General features: G+C 43.7%; 1 protein-coding gene across 4 annotated transcripts; it reads left to right on the top strand.

Moving 5' to 3' along the window:
• Positions 1-1091: 1091 nt before the first annotated feature.
• LITAF (lipopolysaccharide induced TNF factor) lies at positions 1092-15616 on the top strand. Of its 4 annotated transcripts, none has more exons than XM_057407876.1 (6): positions 1092-1230; positions 5687-5793; positions 7623-7693; positions 13450-13632; positions 14554-14710; positions 15039-15616. In XM_057407876.1, exons 4-6 carry the CDS (start codon positions 13455-13457, stop codon positions 15145-15147), a joined length of 444 nt encoding a protein of 147 aa, XP_057263859.1. In that variant the 5' UTR covers positions 1092-1230; positions 5687-5793; positions 7623-7693; positions 13450-13454; the 3' UTR covers positions 15148-15616. The 4 variants fall into 4 exon arrangements, with proteins under 4 accessions (XP_057263859.1, XP_057263856.1, XP_057263857.1 ...); XM_057407873.1 differs by having other exon boundaries at positions 7623-7753; XM_057407874.1 differs by having other exon boundaries at positions 7600-7753.
• Positions 15617-24291: the final 8675 nt, after the last annotated feature.

Here is a 24291-nt window from a genome sequence, read left to right as displayed (position 1 = left end):
CTGCAATTAGTGTGATGACAAAATACACAGGCTTCTTGATTATGAAAAAAAACCTTACCTCTAAGTCTTTTCCCACTCTCAGGTTCAAATGCTAAATCATAGGAAGGACTGAATGCTGCTGAATCGACCCCTTTCCTTCCTCACTCCACTTCCCTTTCCCCTCTCCACCTTGACCCCCCCCCCCCCCCCCCCCCCCAGCCTTTCCAATCACGGAACTGGGAATGTTATGCCAAGAGCCCTCATACTCCAACCCCCTAAGTGCCCATCAGGCAATTCAGTAGGTCACTGACTGCAGAGCTCACTGTTGAGCTTATTGTCACTTGGGGACAGAACTCCTTTTGTCCTATGAAACCTGAATCCTGGCTCTGGGATGGGTTTGAATTGAAGCTTTATAAAAGTTATTTAGGGCAAAGTCTCAGAATTTAACCACAAAACCAGGATTTTAACGGATTTTAGATGCTTTCAGCCAGAAGGTCCAACGCAGAATCCCTGCTGAGCCCTCAGGGGTTATTGACTCCTTCAGACTAAAGTAGACAAAGGAACCTAAATACTAGCTCTTGCCAAACGGGTGCACCTAAACTCTAGCAGGTGAGGCAGTCCTTGCTGAATCCTTTCCAGGGGTCTGACCAGTAATTAATTTTCTGTTTGATCTTCGAGCTGTTGGGCCGGATAGAGGAAGGAGTGATGTACTCTGTTTCTTCCAAAGACTGAATTCAGTCTAATTGCCTGTAAAGGCAGTAGTTAAAATCACTGTTCCTTTAACCATTATGTGGGGTTTGCATGTCTGAAATAACTGATCCTGTTTCACGTAACTGGTATGGTGGGATTAGGGGAGGGCTTTTCCTCCTGTCCTACAAAATGTGGAGTCTGGCAACGGTGATGGGGGAAGTTGAAGACTGCTTGTTTTACCCGGGTGACCCGCTCTCAGGAGCTGCGAAGCCTGCAGCTCTGACGCCAGTTTCGGCTGTGGGCGTGGGTCACAGCTGTACTTCCCTCGGACCTTTCTACTCTTCCTTTTGCCTGCCACCGGCGCTCGGGAGCGGTGCCGGTAGGTCTAGGGGAGCGGAGGGAGGCGGGCTGTTCCCCGGGGCAGGTCCCGCGGCACCTGCCCCGGCCTCGAGGTAAGGGGAGGAGAAGGCAAGGTGCGGACGGGAAGGGACGTGACAATCCCTGCGGGACGGTGGCTTCACCTGAGCGGCGAGGAGGAGAGTCAGGAGCCCTCTGGGAGCGGTGAGGGCCGCGGGGCTGCTACGGGCGATGCTGGGGAGGGGCGGGCTGCTGCCGGACGGGACCCGCGAGGTGTAAGGGAAGGTGGCGGTATGAGGCTTTCCGGGGGGTGCAGCGCCAGCCACTGCCCGTGCCGGGGGGGACCGGGGGGGCACTCCCGGGGCGATGGGGACAAGCTGGGGCTTTGCAGGAGCCAGCGGTGCCGGTGGGGAATCGGGCCGGGAGAGGCTGTGGGCGGCGGGGCCAGAGCTGGGGCTGAGGGAAGCGAAACCCCAGCGTCGCGGGCGGCAGCCGGGAGGGAAGCCGCACGGTGGGCAGGGATTGCGTTGAGGAGCCAGCCTAGGAAAACGACCCTGCCCTGCTCCGGGGAGGGGAGGGGATTACTGCTACCCGGGTTGAAGCCGCTCACAGGATTATTGCGATTTTGTCAGTGTAAAAGGCAGGGAGACCCAAGCAGCACCGGTTGCTGTCCTAAGATAGCAATATGGCGTAGGGCTTTTGGGTAATTATTACTGAATTTTATTCTCTCATGAACACCTGCGGAATTTACACAGCTTTACCAGCCTGCTGAGAAATAGTATTTTAAACTAGGGAGTTACCGTCTGGAGTTCAGATAACTGGGATAGTGGCCTAACAAAGTACTCTGTTAGGTCTTGCTGCAAAAATTCCAAGTGCTCCGATTAACCTGTATATCCTGCCTGATGGATAAAAAGAATTAGCCTTCAGCCTGTGTTTGATTCCAGGCGCTGCTGACCAGCAGCTGCCTCAAACGCTGCTGTGCAGGGAGCCCCTGTAATTACCCCTGGTGTTAGAGAGCAGCTTCGGATTTCTAGTGAAGAACACAAGAGTAGGAATTTTAATGGATTAAATCAAATGCCAAACTTTAGTAAGAGAGTAAGGAAAAGGCAATAACGTGTTTGCTTTGTCCAAGGTGGTTTTTTGTTGGGTTTTCTTTTTTTTTTTTCCTTTTCTTTTTCTTCATACCAAGCAGAGGGGTGGGTCACTACCTTCTTTCTCTTGTCTCCAGGCTAATCTTCAAGTAGTGCTCAGGATTGAGATGCATGTTTGCACTGGCTGTATGAAGGAATAGTTCAAATACTTTTTCAGAGGTGACATTTAAAGCATGAGGAATGCTAGCAAAATTAAGTTCAGAAGCTGAAGCTGTGGTTACCTCTACAATACGCAGTATTTTGAAGAGATTGTGTTGTAGTCCTGCTGTCATCGTGTACTTTCATTTCTGTTTTAATAGATAACTTAAAGGGGTTGATACATGGTTTTAGTTTTATACCATTCACTGTAGTACTTGGTAAATATTACCTGTGCTTCAGATTTAAATGTTAAAAGGTGAGAAGGAAGGCGCAGGAGAAGCGATTGCCAAGCCAGGGGTACTGCCAAGTGCTGTGAAGACCTGAGACATGCTTGCATCTGCTTTCAGGAAGGAGGATAGGGAAAGGTGAAAAAGCATAGCTTTCATTTTAAAATTGAACCAGCTGTCCAAAACTAGTCAGTGGTGCAAGTGGTGTTTTTAAATGCAACATCATTTGAAAGTAAGGATTGAATGTGAAATATCACGACTAGATGTGTTCGTGTGCAAAGTTGTTGTGATCGCAAACACTTTTAAATCTATGAGGAGGTGCTGACTTCTTAGAACTTGCTCCTCAGCAAAGCAGAGGTGAGGATGGTCTTTGGCCAAGCAGCGTCTGTGCAGCAGAAGCAGCTGTGTGTGGTGGTTTAACACCAGCTGGCAGCTAAGTACCACATAGCTGCTCACCTGCTCCCTCCTGGTGAGGGTGGGGAAGAGAATTTGAAGGGTGAAAGTAAGAAAACTCATAGGTTGAGATAAAAACAGGTTAATAATTGAAGTAAATCAAAATAATAAAAATAATTGTAAAGAAAAATAACAGAAACAAGACCTATGAAAGGAAAGAAATGCAAATGAAAACAACTGCTTAGCAGCAAAGGTCTGATGCCCAGCCAGTCCCTGAGCAGTGCCTGGGGCTTCCCTCTAGTTTGATTGGTGAGCATGATATCATACGGTCTGGAATATCCCTTTGGGCAGTTGGTGTCAGCTGTCCCGGCACTGTCCTCTCCTAACAACTTGTGCTTCTCCAGCCAGAACCAGCATAGTGGGACCAGGGGCAGCATCAGCATTCAGCTCTGAATTTAGTCACAAGGGGAAACTGGTTTTTCTAAAGAAAACAAGAGGTCAGTGCTTTTTAAAAATAAAGCTGTGGAATACTGGATACAAATACAAATACTGGCTTCAAATACAGTTATGAAAACTTACTGAATTTAATCATCTTTGACTACTGTCTTGTTCCCTCTTCAGTCTGCCAAAGCTGAGTTGTGAGCATGGGAACAGTGTGCAAGAACAATGCCTGTCTTCAAGGAAGTGGGGTTACCACAACTACTGTTCCTGTGTACACACTGCACCTGTAGGCATGACTGTCCTTCCGTACCAGCTCCTGTGTTTGCCCTAGCTACGTGGCTACTGTAAAACCCACACTGGACTATGTATACAATTCCCCCTCTAATAAACCTTTCTGCATTTCCACTTAGTCTACTGGAAAGACCATGGGACTACTGAAATATATAAACATTAGTGATGTTTACTGATGTTATTACTAGACTTCCAGTGTAGCAGATCACACTTCCAGGTTACATAGGACTGAACATGCTTGTGACAAGTTCTATATAAAAATACTTATAGATGTCACTGAAATCATGATAAAAGCTGTGTCATTTAAGGAAGGCAATCAGCGGTATTCCAGAGACTTTTCTGCAGTCCAGAAAAGTGAAGAGGCTTGTGTCATTGTTGGAAGACTTGTGAATTGGGTCTTAGCCATACTTCGGGTGGACAGAATCATTCCATCCCTAGTTGGATACATAAGCCTGGATTTTTTTTTCTTTACTTGTTGTCTTTGTAATTGTGGTGTTCTCTGTAGGGATCTTTCAGGTGTTGAAAGGGCTCTTTAACTTGAGAGACATGGTCAGAGAAAGTGTAAAATCAGGAGCTGCTATCTGAGGCATATTTAAAACTTTGAAGAATGACAATGGAATGTACAGGAATTGCCTTGCTTGGAGAGAGCAGTCATAGATTACAAATCAACTTGTTTATGTTACTTAGAAATAATACTTCTCTGAGGTTTGCAGTCTGGAGATGTCTGTCTGCAGAGCCTTGCCCTTGTAGTTGGAGGTTTTAGGGAAAGTTTTTTTCTGGATGGTAAATGAGGGAAAGGCTGAATCAATAGCTTACCAGAGCAGGAACCAACAGCAATTTTAGATTATGTCTGGTAAGCAGACAAGTGTGTAGGTATAGCGTAAGGGAGGTAAGCCCTGGCTACTGACCCATCAGAGGAATTGTCCAGCGGGGCTACAGAAGCACTGGGGGTGTCTGGCTGCATAACTGAGCTCTGTACTGGCTCAGCTGGTGTGTGGTGGAAGTTGATTATTCCTAGGGATGGCATTGAAATGAAAAGATGTGAAACCCTGGAGGGCAGCAGTGTTGACATGGACAGATCCAGGTATGAGTGGTGAGGACCAGCATGGATGTTTGTAAGACCAGCAGAGGTTCAGCAGGCAGGAGGCACTGGTTGACAACTCAAGTTGATTAAATTATGGTAGTAGCAGCATATGAGATAAACATTAGGGTATAGAAATGCTTAAAGGATGATGTAGACACAAGAGAAACTGGTTATGAGTTAAGGCTAAAACTTATTGTCAAGTTTGGAACCATGTAGCTAGAGCATCTCACAAAAAATGAGAAAATCAAACTTGTCTTAAAATGGTCTGAAATTCCTGTGTTCTCAAATACACATATTTACGTTGTCTTGTGAAGTCAAGTCCACTGGTAAAACCCAGCTTTCCTTTGATATCAAGACACTGATGCCAAGTCTGTATTCCACTATGGGTACAACAGTACTTGGGGCAAGAGTATTTAATAGCCATGCAGTTCCTATTGCTGCTGCCTGTGGTGTCTGTACTTGGGATAAATTAGTGCTTCTGACCTGAACCAAACTGGAAGCGTGACTGGTATCTTTTGCATTGTTTTTTTCATAACTTGGTATTTGGTATATGGGTAAAACTGAAACTGAACTTTTGGCACCTTTTTCTAGTAGAGTAACTTCTGTTTTCTGTGTTACTAATAGAGAATTTAGGTTGGATGGGGTATTTCTGGAGGTCATTTGGATCAGCCACCTGCTTAAGACCTACTTAGATGAGGTTGTTCAAGGCCCTTTGACTTTGTATCTGTTACTGCTTTCTATTCCAAAGTGTGTCTCCTACTTGTGGTTTTGTTATGGAATTATTAACAGCATCTATGGTCCCAGTGGGGAAATTCTGCATTATTATCTTGCTTGTTTATTGTTCCTTTTGTTTGCTTCTAGTAAAAACTGTCCAGTCGTAGCTTCTGTTTCCTTCCAACTAATCTGTTGTTTATCCTTGTGTGTGTTGGTTACAGATTCTGCTGCTATTTCCAGTGTGTGTTTTCCTGAACTGAAAAGACCAGATCCCAGAGTCTATAGCCAGCAACTTTCTGCCGTGTGAAACGAACGTGCGGCAATCCAGGTAAGTCAGACTATTTAAAAGTTTTCTTGGTGCCTGAGACTTTTGGACTTTTGTTTCCCCGTGTTTCTCTTCCCACCCAGAGCGGCTGTGATGCACTCTGTGCTTTGAGGCTGCTTAGGTAATGGCTTTCAAATTGAGAGGCAGAGGTGCTTGGAATAAGCTTGGGCAACAGGGACATGTGAATGATATAGCCAGAAGATGGCTGGGCTGGGAATAGAGCAGAAAAGGTCAAGAATCTGGCAGGAGTTTTAGACGAGCTTCAGGTTTTCAGGGCTGGATGGCAATGGCAGGGAGACAGTGGCTTGGCTCTTGTGCTCCTGGCAGCCATGCACATCTTTGGGTTTTGCTCTTGGTGCCTGCTCCCTTGCTCAGCTGAAGCCCCTCACATGCCACACAGTTTTGCAGCCTTCTTCCAGCTCTGTTTCTCCTGCCAGCTCCTCTGCTGTGCTTCAAACAGGTGGTGCTCAGCACTGTGTCTTTGTCCTGGGTAGAAGCTAGTACGTCCCTGCTTGAGATCTGCTGTCTTGTACCCAAATGTGAATGATTGAATTTACATATGTCTTGTTTCTTTTCATCCAAGATACATACCATTCAATAAAAGTCCTGAAAAAATGAAAACTGCTAATTGAGAAAATAATCTCTCCTTGTGATCTTATAAAAAGTTTGCTTTCTTGATGATAATTGTTCATCATTTGAGTAGCAAGATGCAGGCTTTTTCTTGTTCTTGTCCTGCCTGGCACCTTTGCTACAAAAAGTAACAAATCTCTAGAAAGTAACAAATCTCTAGAAGTCAATTTAATGTAATATGTTCAGATAAACTGACATTCAACAACATTCCTTATAGTGAAAGGTAAAAATAAACTGTGTACTTACTTTTCTAAGTCCTCGAATAAATATGTGTAATGGAAATGTCCTTTTTCCTGCTGTGAGTGGGTATGTATTGATTCTGAGGTTTGGAATGATGCTCTATGAATATAAAACCAGATGGTCTGAGATGTTGGGTCTGGTTTCATGATCTGCTTACACTCCTTTGCACGAATGTTGTTGCCATCTTCTCTTGTAACAAACTCGTGTTTATGCTATTGTGTGGCCGGGGAGACGAAGGAACTGATTAAAACTTGCTCTGTAGTGGTGACAGGCAGCTGAAGTTGCAAGTGGGACCTTTCTTTTGGTAAAAATAGTCTTAGATTTATTTAGGACATTTTCTGTTGCACTGGTTTAAGGCTATAAATTTATTTTGATCAAAACCAGGTTACAAATCCATGCCAAATAATGAAAATGTTCCTAGTTCAAATTTTCATAGAGCTAACTATGCTTGTATTTTATAAAAATGTCTCATGACAGACATACATTCTGATTTAAGCTAAAATTTATATTTTCTTTATACTCAAGGTTGTTTTGGAAGAATTTCAGGAAATAGGGATGTAATTATTTAGCTTAAGGGGAGCCCATTTACAAGCAAGCAGAGTATTGGAACTAGATGATCTTAAGGTCCTTTCCAACCCTAACTATTCTATGATTCTATGATTCTTGGTCTGTACCTGAGTGGCTAACAAGGAATTCAGATAAGGAAAACTGTTTTGTAAGGTAGTAAGTGTACTTGCTCTTCCATTTGTGGAAGAGCAGTACTCACTATTGCACTAAAAGCAGGTGCCAGGCTCAGATTTGGCTGGACAGGGAGAGAGGGATAACTCCGTACTTTTCCTCCAGCCTCCCAGGAGCAACTCATCTGTGCATAAGTTTCTCCTCACATGCTGTGTTAGTGGGAGGGACTGTACAGACCTCTTTCCTTTGCCTCCTGATAAGGGGCAGAGATTATCTACCCACAGGTATCCTTGAGGTGCTGTTGATGCTACCTCTGTGCTGCTGTGGAATCCATTTCTCCTAGACTCTCGTGCAGGTCAGGAAACCAGCTGGGATTAAAAAAAATATTGCCTAATGATTCATCTGTACTTGTTGGGTGAGGCATGAATGACTTGACTTACATTTCCACTTTTGACTTGTTCCTCCTCTTTTTTCTTTTTCCTTTTTTCCATTTGTCCTTGAGCAAAAGGTATTTTTCTGCATTCTGAAGAATACACATTTGCATCCCGTCTTCAGAAGAAGGCTGCAGTTTTAAACTGCATAATATTAACATGGCCATCTGGGCAATATAATTTTTTGTAAGACGGGGGATGCATCCTATGGTGAGAAAATGCTAATAAACATGTGTTCGGTTTTGGGTGTGGAGAGGACAATTTGAGATTATCACAACGTGAAGATGCCTGAAAGGCATGTGAGCCAGACTCTGCCCCTAACTGGTCTGCATCAGGAGTGGAGTGTGAGGAGGAAGGGGCGAGATGACTGCAGCCCTTTAGCTTTGTCTGTCTCTGTACTTGGGAGCATGACACAGAACATGGCACCCTAATCTTCTTACAGTAAATCTGCCCCTTGGGAGAAAGGGAATCTTGAATACGTTTCCCTTCCTACAGCTGATGGTAGCATTAAGTTAACATGTGAATGTGTCTTACCTGGCAGATGTAGCAGGTATAGGTTATGACAGGACAGCCTGTTGTTTTAAGCACTTTAAGTAAGACCTGAGTAGCTTCTGGACTACAATAAACGTATATTCGTATTTTCCCTGTAATGTATCTTGATGAAGGTCAGTGTAAGAGTCTTGCTCATTTATAGTAGGTTCTTTAGTTTGATATTTCAGTTAGCATTCTGAAGAAACTGCCCAGCTTTTTGCAAACCCATGTTGTGGGAGGGTCTCCTGAGGAATGCTATGCAGCTATTTAAAAAAACTATGTAGGTCATAGTCTATATTTTAATTAAATACACAAACACTATTGGGCAGTCGTCTTGTCTGAGACTCAACCCTGCTGAGTTCTTGAGTTTGTAGCTGCTGCTGAGCGTGCTGCTAGTTTCAAATCAGTTTTATCTCGGATGACTGTAGTCAGATACAAACCCTGAAGCCCATGATGATAGAAGGCGATAAGAATTTGGTTGGTAAGTTCTTCAGATATGTTAGAAATTCTGATTCACATAATTCATTTTTTCCAATAGCAAGATGAAAGGAAAGTTTAGTCAGGTGCTGTGGCTTTTCTACAGATGTATAGTACAAATATATAGATATATTTATGTATAAATATATATTTGTATTCGTTTTCAGGTACAGGCTGCAACTTCTTTTGCCATGTTAAGACTGGCAATTCTGGCTGGGGAGCAAATGCAGACCCTACTTCTGGTTTCAGATTACTGTATAGAGTTAGAATTCAGGAATTAAAGTGGGAGCAGTGTTTAAATTCACTGAAATACAATCTTGGAAAATGCAAACCCCTGCAAAAACTGCTGCACACCCAGAGTTTTTCTGAATATTCAACAGTTTCAGAAGGCTTCCACGCCCCAAAATTCATGTGGCTTTAGTGCAGTTGTACAAGTGGCATAGAGCTGTGCTGCACTCCCCATTGGAGAGAACAGTATCCATGCATTGTTCTGTCAGTAGGATTTGTTGCTTATCTTCCTGGTGTCTCCAGCTAGCATAAGTAACTAATCTGGTTTCATTTGAATAGAGTGGTCTGTGAATGCTATGACTTTAAACAGCCTTTTCTCTCCCGGCCAGATTTCCTCTGTATGTAGAGCAATAGACCTCTGCAGAAAGGAATGAACTGGAAGGGTGCTTTGTTTTCCAATGTGTGCTGATGGAGGAAATGATTTAGCTGAGAAGTGCTTGCAGCTTTAAGTGCTTGTGATTCTTTCTCTTGAGCAAATGAACAAACAATAAAAATCTGGAGGAGGGAGCTGGTGCTTTTGTTGCTTTATGAATTGAGTCCAGTGACTCATCTGCCCAGAGATAGGGTGCAGCTGGGCACGGGCACCATGAGTCAGTGTCCACCTTACCATTGTGCACCTGGAATACAAGAGGGTTTCTTCTGAAGAGCAGAATGATGTGGGAGGGCTGGCTGAAGCTATTGGTCTTTGTCTTACCACATGCATTTCCAAAGACCTGAAGCAAGAGAATAGTGAGAATCTGGGAACAGAATCTAGAATTGCTCAGTTATCTGCTTAATAATGTTTAGATCTGAAGCTTCCAGATCTAAGTGGAAACTTCTTGTATATCAGTGTTAAAGCCCTGGTCTTGCAACTAGTGTGCTTGTTGGTCTTACAATGTTTGCAATGGCTTTAATGGTACCTAATGGTTTTAATACATGCTACATCCAGGTAACTTTATAGTGTATTTGACTTCCCTGTCACCTCTCTTATCCTTTGTCTTGTCTTGCCGTCAGGTAGCTGTCACTAAACAGTCTTCCCTTCGGATTACTTGTAAGCAACTTTTGAGAGTCTGCTTTAAGAAGACAAAACTTGTGGGATCAGTTTCTCCTGCTATCAACTTCTTTTTTGTGCCCATCTATCTCTCAGTTAATAAATTGCTGGTTTGTAAGTAGGTGGGTACAGTTTCTTAAGGTGTTAAAAGTTCAAGTCTTCCCTATGGATGCTTAAGATCCTGTATCACTTCTTATATGATCTGGGACTGGTTTGTAATATTAATCTTTTGTTCTCCTTGTAAACAGGTTTTACTTCTTAGTTGATCTTCCCAGAAATGTCTCTATGGGGGTATTTTTATAAGTTGCTCTGTACCTGTTTGCAAGGAGCAAAGTACAAATGGAAACCATAGAAAGTCTATTAGTGCCTTGAGAGATTGCATGGGGAAGTACAACACGCAGTTTACTTACTAACCCAGGCTGTCTTACGTAATAAAAAATAGAATGGTTTCTAGAATGTCCCTCTCACCTTTGTTCTCACTACTATCTAATCCTTGAGTTAATGCTTACTGCCAGATCAATTTACTGCTGTATCTTATCTGAAACTTGAATACATTTGATACCGAGAAACTTTTTATAGTTGCATTGGGTGGGTTGTTTGTGGTTGTGGAGTTTGTTGGTTGTTGGTTGTGTTTGTGTGTGGTTGTGGGGTTTGTTGCCTGGTTAGTTGGCTTTTAGGGGTGTGTGTTTGTTTTGTAAGCAGAGGAAGCTGGTTTTCAGTTAGTTCTAGACCCCGTCTTGCAATGTGCTCTAGGGCTAGGGGGCTGATTTGCAAGCGGTTGTTCAGGATTTGGCCTTGCCTTCTTCTGAAGATGTAGCATCTCACTTCTGAAACAGCATATGTAAAAGTAGATGTTTTAAAATTAAAAGGCATTGCATTTATTTTCAAAAGCAAATGTTGAAACAATGGAAAATACAGCTGGAAGAGATATGAAGTGACTCTCTAATCCAGTTAATGCTGAACAATCTGTAATTTGTCATGTGTATCTGTTCTTAAAACTTTCAGGAGGGAAAGCTTCATAATTCTCTTGCCCATTCATCTAGTGCTTAAACAGTCTTATTAACAGCTTATTAAAGTTTCTCTTACAGTTTTTCTTAAAATTTACTCTCAGGAGTTTTAGTTTTTCATTGCTACCTGTCTGTCTTCATTATTCTCCCTGTTTTTTTTGTAATTAAGGAAACTGTTTCTTTTGTTTTTTTTTTTTTCCCCAGAATTCCTTTTCTAGTCTTTGTGATTGTTCTTGCTGCTTTTCTTTGGACTCTGTTAACCTTTTGTCTCTTAAATACTGTACTCCCACGGGGGCTTTCCCAGAGCAGCAGAACGTTTTCAGGTCCCTATGGATACTGGTTTTGCTTATGCACCCCTGCATCGTGCTTGCCACTTTCATGACACTGTCAGCTTATATTCAGCTGATGGATCCTTCTCAGAAGTCTAGCTGCCAAAGAAATCAGTTCTTCTGAATGAAGAATGTGATGTATGTATTGGGTGATAAGTGAAAAGAGGTACATTTTAAACACTACAAAAAGCCAGATTTTAAGACTCCAAAAGAAAGAAAAAGGGGTTTATCGGGCAATTGTTTCATAGCTCACTAATAGTGGAGATCCATGTGTTAATTTAGAGGTCTGGGATGCTTTGACCTCAGGGTGGCTGTTTTATACAGATATCTTAAAAGGGTGATGAGAGGTCATTTTTTAGAATACACAGTGGAAAAGTTGCAGATATAAAATAGCTATGTTCATTTCTGTGGTGAATCTTATTGAATCGGTTGGTAAACTGGTGCTTTTAAGCACTGCAATATACTGAAAACAGCAAATGAATTCTGGACATCATCCTCGCATGTAAACAGAATGGAATGAGGTAATCTGGGAGAAGGTGGTTATAGGTGCATAGTTTCACAAGAGTATTCTCTACTTTGAAATAATAATGTCTCTGATAAAATGATCATTCTAGCTTTAAAGGATTATTCAGGCCACTCTGTGGGGAAACTGTTGTGTACTAGGTCATTGTATAACAGTTCAACTTGGTTCTCCACTAACTGTTGTTCCTCCATTGTCTTCTGTGACTGTGTATTGATTTCAGTGTGAAAGAAGCTGTGATCTTCTATTTACTCAGGAACTAAAGTCCCCAAAGGCCATTCAAAAATTTTAAGGGTTAGCCAGGTTTTATGCTGAGATTTTTATCCCCTTCACCCCTTATCTTCTGGGCCAGAAAAGCAGCAAGGTCTTCATGGGCAATGTTATTCTCTTGATTCTTCACTACTCTTTTCCTTATCCTTCTCTATAGTGACACTGCATATTGGGCAGCCAAGTTACAGCATACTTCCTGGATTGTAAAAATCAACAGCATAGCTTGTGAGGGAAGGATTGGCCTTGAGAGTTTAACTGGGTCTGAACTTTGATCTTTAATGTCCAGCTTTGAATTAGCTTGCGTCTGCACTCAACCTCATTCCTCTTTGGTTCCTCTCTGGGAGGAGGCGTCATTATCTTGTGAGGTAGAAAAGGAAGTTGGGCTGTGAACCTTGCAGATAACTGAAGCAGAGAGTACCAACTTAGAAAGCTAAGTTGGGTATGTTTAGGTCCTGTTATAACCCTGCAGTACAATGGTGTCCCAAGATGTGATAGGAACAGTGGGGAGAATGTTTGAGTTTAGAATGCCTGATGCCTTGTACCACAAGACATTGCATATATTCAGTAAACTGCTGTTTGAAAGTTTGTTGCTTTGAAAGTAATGTTGTATTGTTGTGGGTATTTTTATTTCTTAACATGCTTTGTTTTCTTTCTTCCCCCTCATATTTGCAGTTTCTCTTACTCATTCACACTAGTGCTATGGGGTTTCATTTTTCTTCAATATAACTTTATTATTATTATTACTTCAAATTACAGCAGAGATAAATAGTCTCTTAAATATTTGAACTTCACCACAAACCAGGCTCATGTTAGTTAGCAGCTACCATGTGGCTTATCATACTGCTTGATTGTTTTATTTTGTCCAGTAGAACAAGAAGGATCTGAAATACTTTTCTTGGAGAATTAGAAGAAACTGCCAGATAGCTTAGTATACCACTGAAGATGCCCTGATGTCCTTGCTGTAGCATTTTTTATTTATAAAGGAAGAAGCAGTGGTGGGGAGAAAGTGTAAAAAGTACTCTGTGTAAAGGAAAAGGGGAGGAAGCAGCAATGATATCAAAATTAACACTTAACACTGTCAGAATTAACAGTCAATACAATTTACGCTAGTGAAGGTACATTTTAATCTAGCTATCTTCTCACTTTCTGCCTGAATACAGCCTAATTACTTGTCACTTGCCCTCAATAAATAATGTCTTCTGTTACATCTTTCTCTCTTATGTTTTAGATACAATGTCTGTGCCGAGTGGCATCCCTGTTCCATCTGCACCACCTTCTTATGAGGAAACAACAGGAATCAATGTGAACTATCCTCAGCCCTATCCTACCCCAGAATATGGCCAGAAACCAGACGGGAAAAGAATGAACCCTTCCCCGTATGTGGAACAGCCTTCACCAATGCATAACCCCAGTAAGCCTCGAACTGTACTGCATGTTAAGGAGAGGTTGAGTGGCTGCGTAATAAGTGTTGTGCAGAACACGAAAGATAGTGGTTCAGAATTGTTCTGCACCTTCCAGACATATTTTTGAAGGGATTAAGGTGAATGAGTTCTTGTGAATCATAGAATCATAGAATAATTAGGGTTGGAAAGGACCTTAAGATCATCTAGTTCCAACCCCCCTGCGGTGGGCAGGGACACCTTACGCTAAATCATATCACCCAAGGCCTCGTCCAACCTGGTCTTGAACACTGCCAGGGATGGAGCATTCACAGCCTCCCTGGGCAACCTATTCTAGTGCCTCACAACCCTAACAGGAAAGAATTTCCTTCTTATATCCAATCTAAACTTCCCCTGTTTAAGTTTTAACCCGTCACCCCTTGTCCTGTCACTACAGTCCCTAATGAAGAGTCCCTCTCCAGCATCCCTATAGCCCCCCTTCCGACACTGGAAGCCTGCTATGAGATCTCCATGCAGCCTTCTCCAGGCTGAACAGCCCCAACTTTCTCAGCCTGTCTTCATACGTGAGGTACTCCAATCCCCTGATCATCCTCGTGGTCCTTCTCTGGACTTGTTCCAACAGTTCCATGTCCTTTTTATGTTGAGGACAGCAGAACTGCACACAATACTCCAGGTGCGGTCTCACAAGAGCAGAGTAGAGGGACAGGATCACCTCCTTCGACCTTCTGGTCACGCTCCTTTTGATGCAGCCCAGGGTATGATTGGCTTTCTGTATGCACTAGTATCGGTAATATCATTTGCCACTCTGCAGTTTTTTTAATGCAGCTTTATTCTTAAGACAGTGTGTTTCTGCATTAGTAAATACCATGGTGGAAGTTGATTAACTTTTTTTCCTTATTTACTCATTGAGTATAGCATGTTTTTCTGCTCAGTTACAGTTCAGACAGTGTATGTGCAGCAACCAGTAGTATTTTGTGACCGCCCAGTTCAGATGTGCTGCCCTTCCTGCAACCAGATGATAGTGACACGTCTTTCGTATGACTCAGGAGCTTTGACTTGGCTGTCATGTGGTGGCCTCTTCCTGTTGGGGTAGGTTGATTCCAATTTGCACTTCATTTTTCTCTTCTTACATGTCCTTTTATAGCTCTAAGGAGTGACAAAGCTCTCAGCTTTGCTGCAGTTGCATTCTGTCTTGTACCTGGCCCTAAAGGTTTGAATAGCCTACATCTGCATTAAGTCCTGTATGACCTTAAAGTAGCTCAGGAACACTAGTGATGGATTCCATAACCATGTGTGGTCTTCTTACAGCTTCAAGGCACCAGTTTTCCTGATGGCTTTTGCAGGAAATAAATTTTATCTTCCTATGTATGTAACATGTGGTAAAAGAGATTGATTATGTTTCTGTTTTGCTTTGCAGGTGTGTAGCTGGCTGCTGCTTAATTCCCTTCTGCATTGATGCCCTAAAGGATGTGGATCATAGCTGTCCAAACTGCAGTACTCTTCTTGGGTCTTACAAACGTTTATAGGCAGTACTTAAACATTGATAATTGATTGATGAAGTTGGTTAGCACCTCTACAAGCCCTTTTTGAAGCTTCTTGGAGACTTCTGTTGTTTCTGTGCATCCTGTCACTGGAAACCAAACAAAAGTAATGTTTATTGCTAGATTGTTTGAGTAAGAATTTGCTTGAGGGGATTCCGACTTAAGTCTGTAAAAACTATATTTAATCTTTAAGGGCCACTCAGTGCAGAACCATTTGATGGCAACTATGTTTTCCCTTTCTGCTTTATGTAGAACAGGTTCATGATGTTCTTCAGTTAATCTCATTTCAACTATGCTGCAAACTGGTGCGCTTGCTTATAGTCAGCTCAGCCAGGGAGGAGAACATCTATGGAGAACTAGATAGTCTCATGCTTGGCGCTGATGCTTTTGTAACAGCACTGTTTGCAAACTGGCAGGGAGCTGCTTGCCTCTGGGACAAGTGCCCCTCTTTGACTTTAGTGCTGTCATGAGCACTAAAATTTGATTTAAAACTTTCTTAGTTGAAAGAGAACCAAACCTAGAGGCTTCATCCTTTTTGGAGGCTACTTTATCAAATGGACAACTCAGGTTATCATGCGTTAATGGTGATTCAACCTAGTACCTGAATTTCCAGTTTCAATTCTAGTCACACCTCTACTCTACAGTAAAGACGTTCATACAGGAATTATTAATAGGTACTTGTTCAGTGTTTTTCGATTGGTTGGGATTTTTTTACTGCTGATCTAGACATCTATCAGGTGTTCTCTTTGCTCCACCACAGTGAAAGTGCCCATAGAGCCTTAGTTATAGCCTTGGAAGACTTCCTTGTACATTTACGCAAGCCAACTGATAAAGCATAAACAAACCTCAGCCTTGTCTTAAGGCTTAAATTCCACGTGCAAAACACAGATTCAGGACCTGGGATTTTAATTGTTGATCTGTTTGTTAATTACTGTTTCTTCTTTAAGAAGGTACCATGATTGTTAAGGAGTTTCTCTGATTATTTAGGTGTGTACTGTGATTTTTCTACATGAAAGAAGTTCTGTTTTCAGAGGCTTAAGCTGGATATGCTTATTTAAGACAATGATCACAAAAAATTAGGGAACAAGGCTCTTAAGGTTGAAGTGTTTTACTCTGCCATAAGTAGTGGACTTGGTCTGAATAAAATCTTGATGAATTTGAATGATACCTGTCTAGAAAAGATGGGCGTTTATATAAGGCTGTGGTGCACTGTATTAATCTCTGTAAAAGCTGAAATAAAAATTAAAAAATACTGCTTTTGCCAAATGTGCCTTCTATAAATATCTGGTAGAAGTGAACTTTTGAAAAGTCTGTTAACACTTCACTTTTGAAATCCAGTTTTGTGGATCACAAATACAGCTTTTAGGCCTCGTGTTAATTAGGTTTTGTAAAGTGCTGTTGCTTCTGCATCATTTGCAGGTGGCTTAATAGCTCTCATGTGCATTTGAAAAAGGTTTCTGATCATATGGAGCCCTGTGCCACAGGAATTACCATCAGTAGCTACTAACTTACAAGAGCGATGGAGGTAAAAAGGGTAGTAATTTTGTCGCTTTTGCTGCGATGATGTAGAATTATCTTGTGGTTGGTTTTTTTTGTTTTTTTTTTGCCTGTGTGTTTGGTTTTTGTTCGTTTGTTTGTCTGCTGCTGCACCACTGCAGTGCTTTCCATGTTCTTTAATAGCCTGGGTGATGCTCCACTAAATTTTCTGTTCTGATGACACGTTTAACAGTTCTAAGTTAAGCAGATAGCATGTGCTGCTGTAAACCAGTATTCCTACCCCTCTGGATTTTACAGAAAATGTACTTTTCTTCTATGGTTTTCTTCTATGGGCACAGTCTACTTCATCTCTTTAAATTCCTTATATAGATTGAGAACAGAACATGTAATGCTGGCAGCTATTCCGTCTAATTAAGTACTCCGCAAAACTTTCTGCTGTCCCTTCTACACTTAAATTTCCTTAAATACAAAGTTCTTTTGTGTATGGAATTACCTACAGAATGTGCCAGAGTAACTTGCTTTGTTAAACCTATTTTAGACGAACAAAGGCAGAATATAACTTGCTTTGTTAAACTTATTTTAGACAAACAAATGCAGAATATAACTTGCTTTGTGTGAAAGTGCTTTGTATAGAAGTTGCTCTTTTATTTTAAATACAGTGAAGTTTAAAAGCAAACTTTTGTCTTTCATATCTAGTGCTTCTAATCAGAAAACTGTAACGTTCGGAATGTTTCCAAACACACAAATGGCTGAAATGTTAAAATTAAGTCAAGAAGTATAATTACAGGGTAAAATTTTTCAGTCTTACTTGGGCCAGGTCTCTGATAAATGGTGGCCTCTGGCCTGCAGACCAACTGTTTACACACAGAACCACACTTGAAAAGCTGTTTTCCTGCAATTTAGGCCCTTTATTTATTTTTTTCTTTTTATCACCACCACCTCTCAACCCTCCCCCCCCCCCCCCCCCCCCCGTTAAAATTCCTCTGGGTAAAACTTTTTTGCTTATAATATAACTAAACACACATATAGATATAGATAAGCTTCTATGTACCAGTAACTGGTAGGGAGAAAATAGATCTGAAATATCATCATATTCAGTCTGAAAGAATCCCTGTTACTCATGTGAGAATGCCCTACTACTTTTTCAATGTCTGAAGCACTTTTTTCTTTGAGGTACAGAAAATACAGAAAGGCAGGATTGATTACCTTAAACAACTTTGTTCTGGTGCATTGATATTTTTATTAAGCAACGTGTTGTTAAGAAACAAGTGGTGAACAAATAGTTTTTCCCCTGTTGATAGAAAATGAAGTGGCACGCTGACTTCATGTTATGTCTACAAATAAGGAAGGGATATGAGACATCTGAAATCCTCTGGCCTTACAGGACAAAGCTGGGTGAAGCCTTCCCTTATCCCACCTTCATTCACTTTGCAGGATGGCATTGCTTTCTGTTACACTTTAATAGTGTTATTTCTATTAGATTTCTGTTTTTGTTTCCTATTGTTCATGTGAATTTTATAGCAAATTAACCTTTGTGTTCCTTTCTTCTTCCTAAAGGTCCTGCAACATGATTCAAGTTCATTATGTTTAGGATGGCTTTTACTGTATTTTTGTGAGGTGATGTGTATGATGTGCTGGATCTGATTCCAGTATAGAAATAAATTCTCCAAGTGTCTTAATATGTTTTTGAACCAAGTGTGTGGTGAAACTTCCCGAGTTTAAAGGAAGTGCTTTTTGTATTACCACTTAACTTGATTTTTGTTATATTATTACCTTGGGGGTTTTGAGTATCTGAAAATCTAGTATCTGTTTGCATATGTGGCTGTGTGGTTTGGAGATGCTAACAATAGTTGTGCCCAAGTCTAGAATAAACCAAGAGTGAGAAGGTGACTTTTCAAAAGCCCATTTGTGGTTGGCTGTTTTATTTTCATGTACCATCTCATGAATTTGTGACAAAGTGGGGGGGGGAAGGCAGCTTCACTGAACACTAGAGGATTATTGAATTAGGGGTGTGTGTGACACACTGCATCTGAAGGTGGCAGTAGTGCTTTCACAAAAGTGTTTGTGGGGAGGAAGACCTGAAGTCTTTTCCCCTTCTTGCTCCAGAAGGTCCCTGAGGCCCTTTTCCTGGGCACACGGCCCTGAGTAACTCTGGAGGAAGGAAGGCACCGCGGGTGCCTGCGCTGCAAGCTGCACAACGTGCTCTCTCTGTTCACAACACGGCGCTGCGATCATAACCACGGGTCCCGGCGCAGGCCCTCACCATCCCGCAGCCAGAGCTTTGCCCTATGCGACGCCAGGGGGCGCCCGGGGCCGTCGGGGCCGCCAAACGCGCTGCTGCCTCAGGCGGCTCCCGCTCACTCGTCCTGGCTCTCCGCCCTACCTCCTCCTTATCTCATTGAAGCGGTTCTTCCTTGTTCCCGCCGTTCCGCGGGTTTCTCGGCTTTCCCTCTTCTCCCGGGGGCAGCGGCCGGAGCCGGGTGAGGGGCGCAGTCCTGGTCGGTCCTTGGGGGAGGTTGCGTGGTGTGCGGAGGCCGAGGAGCGCTACCACAGCCCTGGGGAAGGCGGCGGGGCCCTCTATCCCCTTAGCTCCTCGCAGTACACGTTCTGGAAATGCATGTGTCTCAAAGAGCTGCCTGTTTTGAGGGCGCTTTTTTTATTACCCCCCGCCACCAAGGGAATAACGTATTGGGAGCACTATTCCCGAAGCTCTGCCCTGGGAAGCGTTCCAGCAGTGAGGGCTCCCGCGGCCCGGGCCACGCTGCCTCCTGTGGCGGCAGCAGCCGTATGTGGTGGGCTTCTCGCAGCCTCGCTGCAAGGTCCAGGGCTTGGAAAACCTGTGAAGACAAAAGGTGGTTGTAAGGACAGGTAGGTGGGACCAGGTGTGCTTCGACCCCTGAGCCATGCCAGGGCTTGTGCATAGAGGGGCAAGAATGGGGCCATGCCAGGGACCTTTTCCTCCTGCTTTTGGCTGTTAGACGTGAGCTTCTTCATAGAATCATGGACTGGTTTGTGTTGAAGGGACCTTAAAGCTCATCCAGTTCCAACTGCCTCCCACGGGCAGGGACACCTTCCACTAGAGCAGGTTGTGCCAAGCGCTGTCCAGCCTGGCCTTGAGCGCTACCAGGGTTGGAGCAGCCACAGCTTCTCTGGCAAATGCCTCACCATCTTCACAGGGAAGAACTTCTTCCCAGCATCTCATCTCTGTCTTCCTTCTGTCAGTTTAAATTCCCTCTTGTCTGTCACTTCGTGTCCTTGTAAAATATCCCTCTCTAGGTTTCTTGTCAGCCCCCCTATTAGGCACTGCTCTAAGGTCTCCCCAGAGCCTTCTAAGCCTCCCCAGGCGGAACAAGCTGAGCACTCTTAGCCTGTCTCCAGAGCAGAGCTGCTCCAGCCCTTGCAGCATCCCTGTGGCCTCCTCTGGATTTGCTCCAGCAGCTCCATGTCCTGTCATGGTGTTGCCCCAGAGCTGCAGTGGAGGGAGAGAATCTCCTTCCTCACCTTGCTGCTCATGCTGCTGGGGATGCAGCCCAGCACACTGGTTTCTGGACTGCAAGCGCACACTGCTGGGTCATGGGGAGCTTCTTGTCAACCGCCACTCCCCAACTCCTCAGGGCTGCTCTCAATCCAGTCTCTTCATCTAAAAGAGCTGTTGGGGCCTTTACAGAACAGACTGCTATTAAAGTTCAGATTTCCTGGGCAGTACAGGTGTCCACAGATGTTTTTGCTGTGTTGTGTGTTAGGTGGTATTTTTATTAAGTTTTGATTAATTTCACTTTGCAAATTTGAGTACAATATCTGTTAAAATGGATGGATGCTTTCCTCAGATTTCTTGCCAGTGCTGGTCTCCTGTGAGTCATTAAACTAGTGTGTTTGCAGCACATGTGGCTGATTTTCTTCAGTATTTTAAGATCTAGGACAGCACCATGGTAGACATTTCTGTTGGGGAGGTTCTCTGTATTAGCAACCCACTCAAATGAGTGAACTTAGTCAAGTACATAGGACACTAGTGTTATGCATTACCTTAAAGACTTGTCTTTATTTAGCATGTGTTTAAGAGTCAACCACAAATCAGGCATTTAATTTGTAACTTACAGGTTGCAGTACAAAGGGCCTAAAATCTGTGATACACTGAAAAAAGCTATTTGAAATATTTTCAACAAAAAGCCCTGGAGTGTTGCTTTTGAATTTCATTGTTCTTTGGTGTATGAGATTCAGGCAAGCCCAGATTTATGCGAGTGTGCTCATACACTTGCAATAAGATGTTTTTGTTTTTGGTTTTTTTTTATTAATATAACTTCTTTCCGAAGAAGTGGGAAGCCACAAAGCTAAAACTTGAACTTAAAATGCAAATTTGATTATTTTGGAAAGTATGATTTACAGCTGCGACTGAAAAAGCAGAGCAAGATAATCTGAGCAAAATAGAAAATCAAATGCATTTACCAGGTAACATTGAATTCTGTTTTCTTCCTGCAAGCCAAAGCCAAATCTTCAAGCTTCTCTATCCCAGCAGCCATTTCCATCTGCAGCATACCTCAGGATTGCAGCCTGAATCCGAGTTTGAATGTGAGGCTGACCTGTGAGTCTCTTCATAAGCTGACATTCTGAAATTAATATTTTTTACATAGAAAATCTCTGTATCTATTATTTTGCATGACATTGACTGGTTAAAAACCTGCCACAGAAAGCTTGAGTGACCAAGTGCAAGGTGAACAGAGCGGGTCGAGGCAGTTCGTGCGGGCAGGCAAGTGGGATGGTGAGCATTTGCCCAGTCTAGGAGCTCTGCTCTGGCTGCCCCAGGTGCCACCCAGACAGGCAAGCGGGATGGTGAGCATTTGCCCAGTCTAGGAGCTCTGCTCTGGCTGCCCCAGGTGACACCCAGACAGAGCCAATGAGAGGGGAGGCTGCAGTGCAGAGCTCAGAGTGTAGAGAGTGCCTGCACTGGACTTGTGAGGGGAGGGTGCACAATGGGCAGGCTGCATTTGGTACTCTTGAAGCAGGGGCTGAGCTGCGGGACACTGTCAATAGGCTGAAAGATGTCAGGGAAGCTGAGAGGAAGCAGGACTGCTTGCTCCAGGCCCAAACTGTGCAGGGGCCTCAAGCATCTGCTGTAGCTCGTGGAGGAAAGAAAGAGGCTGTTAACCCAGGAAGGTGGGAAACAGCAACAAAAAAAACAAAAAAAGGAGGAAGAGGACAATTAAAATCAAGGGGCTTCCTCCTAAATCTGTTGTCCCCATGCAGAACCACTTTGCTGTCCTGCAGGGGACTAATGAGGAAACACACTTGCACCACGAACAACCGGCTGATGCACTGGTAAAGATCACTACTGGTGCTGCCAGGAAAAAGCGGCAGGTCATAGTGGTAGGGGACTCTACTTTGAAAGGGACAGAGGCACCCATCTGTCAGCCTGACCCAGTCTCGAGGTGTGCTGCCTACCAGGGGCACAGATCAGGGATATTGCAGAGAGGCTGCCTGCTCTAGTAAGTCCCACTGACTATGACCCACTTCTAGTGATCCATGTGGGTGCTAGTGATATAGATAGCAGTAGCCCGGAGAACATAAGGAAGGACTACAGAGCCCTGAGAGAGGTGGTTAGGGGCTCTGGAGCTCAGATTGTCTTTTTGTCAATTCTCCAGGATAAAGGAGAGGACCTTAAAAAGGCTGGGAGGATTGGCCAAGTTAATAAATGGTTAGAAGGGTGGTACCATAGTCAGGGGTTTGCCTAGAACATGGGACTCAATTTAGTAGGTCAGATCTACTGGGGGCTGTGGGATCTGGTCTGACAAAGAAGGGGAAGAGCGGTTTTGGTAGGAGGCTTGCCAGACTGATCAAGGAAGCTTTAAACTAGATGTGTTGGGGGAGGGGGACATCATTCCATCCCAACACACCCAGTCAGTTGCCAGCACCTATAATAAATGCTCGGAGCAATGTAGAGATATTCCAGCCACTCCAGCCAATGAGCTGGCTTCATTCGGAGCTTGGCTCAGATGCCTCTAAACAAACACCCGTAGCATAGGGAACAAACAAGAGTAATTAGAGATGTGTGCACGTCTATGGGGGTATGATATAATAGGCATCACAGAAACATGGTGGGATGGCTCCTATGACTGGAGTGTTGGAACGGAAGGTTACAGGCTCTTTAGAAAAGACAGGCCCAGCAGACGGGGAGGGGGAGTTGCTATTTATGTTAGGGGTAGTCTGGAGAGTATGGAACTCTGTCTGGGGACAGGTGAGCAGTGCGCAGAGAGTTTGTGGGTCAGGGTTAAAAGGAGAACAGCGATGGGAGACGTTACTGTGGGGATCTGTTACAGACCGCCTGATCAAGGAGAACCTGCAGATGAAGCACTCCATAGACAGATAGGAGCAGCCTCACACTCACAGGCCCTTGTCCTCATGGGGGATTTCAACCACTCCAATATCTGTTGGAAGGATGGTACAGCCCGGCACAAACAATCCAGGAGGTTCCTCGATTGTGTGGAAGACACCTTCCTTCTGCAAGTAATAGAGGAGCCAACAAGGAGAGGTGCCATGCTTGAGCTCATGCTCACCAATGGGGAAGGGCTGGTTGGAAATGTGACTCTCCAGGGCCGCCTTGGTTGTAGCGATCATGAGATGGTCGAGTTCGAGGTCCTCAGGGCAGTGAGAAGAGCATGCAGCAAGCTGACTGCCCTGGACTTCAAAAGAGCAGACTTTGGCCTCTTCAGGAACCTGCTTCAGAAGGTTCCATGGGATACAGCCCTAGAGGGCAGAGGGGCCGAAGACTTGGTTGATATTCAAGGATCACCTGCTGAAAGCTCAGGAGTGTTGCATCCCAACCAGAAGGAAGTGCAGCAGGAGGGCCAGGAGACCTCCTTGGATGGATAAGGAGCTGCTGAGGAAAATTCAAATGAAAAAAGAGGCTTATAATAAGTGGAAGCAAGGACAGGTGGCATGGGAAGAGTACAGGGATGTTGTCCGAGAAGCTAGGGACCAGGTTAGGAAAGCTAAGGCTCAGTTAGTATTAAACTTGGCTGGGATGTGAAAGATAACAGGAAGGGATTCTATAGGTCCATTGCAAATAAAAGACAAGACTAGGGACAATGTAGGCCCCCTCAGGAAGCTCTCAGGAGAACTTGCTGCCCTGAATTTGGAGAAGGCTGAGGTTCTTAATGACTTCTTTGCCTCGGTCTTCACTGGCAAATGCTCTGACCAGACCACCCAAGTCTTGGAAGGTAGACGTGGGGACTATGAGAATAAAGACCTTGTGCCCACTGTAGGAGAGGAACTGGTTCGAGACCATCTTAAGAACCTGAACGTGCACAAGTCCATGGGACCTGATGAAATCCATCTGCGGGTCCTGAAGGAGCTGGCAAATGAAGTTGCGAAGCCGCTGGCCATCATATTTGAGAAATCATGGCAGTCAGGTGAAGTTCCTGATGACTGGAAAAAGGGAAATATAACCCCCATTTTCAAGAAGGGGAAAATGGATGACCCGGGGAATTACAGACCAGTCAGTCTCACCTCTGTGCCTGGCAAAATCTTGGAGCAGATTCTCCTGGAGGGCATGCTAAGGCACATGAAAATCAACAAGGTGCTTGATGACAGCCAGCATGGCTTCACTAAGGGGAAATCCTGCCTGACTAATTTGGTGGC

The sequence above is a fragment of the Pezoporus wallicus genome, unplaced genomic scaffold (genome assembly GCF_028554395.1).
Source record: "Pezoporus wallicus isolate ANWC-B61680 ecotype Strahan unplaced genomic scaffold, APGP_CSIRO_Pwel_v1 contig_4012, whole genome shotgun sequence".
NCBI lineage: Eukaryota > Metazoa > Chordata > Aves > Psittaciformes > Psittacidae > Pezoporus > Pezoporus wallicus.
Note: the sequence above shows the minus strand (reverse complement) of the source record. Positions and strands in the feature narration are given on the sequence as shown.

Bases quoted from the DNA above. Each gene is read 5' to 3' on its own strand.
- LITAF (XM_057407873.1), top strand. From the start codon at position 7,732: ATGATTCATCTGTACTTGTTGG. The intron at 13,633-14,553 runs GTAAGCCTCGAA...TTTTCTGCTCAG, and splicing joins TTCACCAATGCATAACCCCA to TTACAGTTCAGACAGTGTAT. The intron at 14,711-15,038 runs GTAGGTTGATTC...TTTGCTTTGCAG, and splicing joins GGTGGCCTCTTCCTGTTGGG to GTGTGTAGCTGGCTGCTGCT.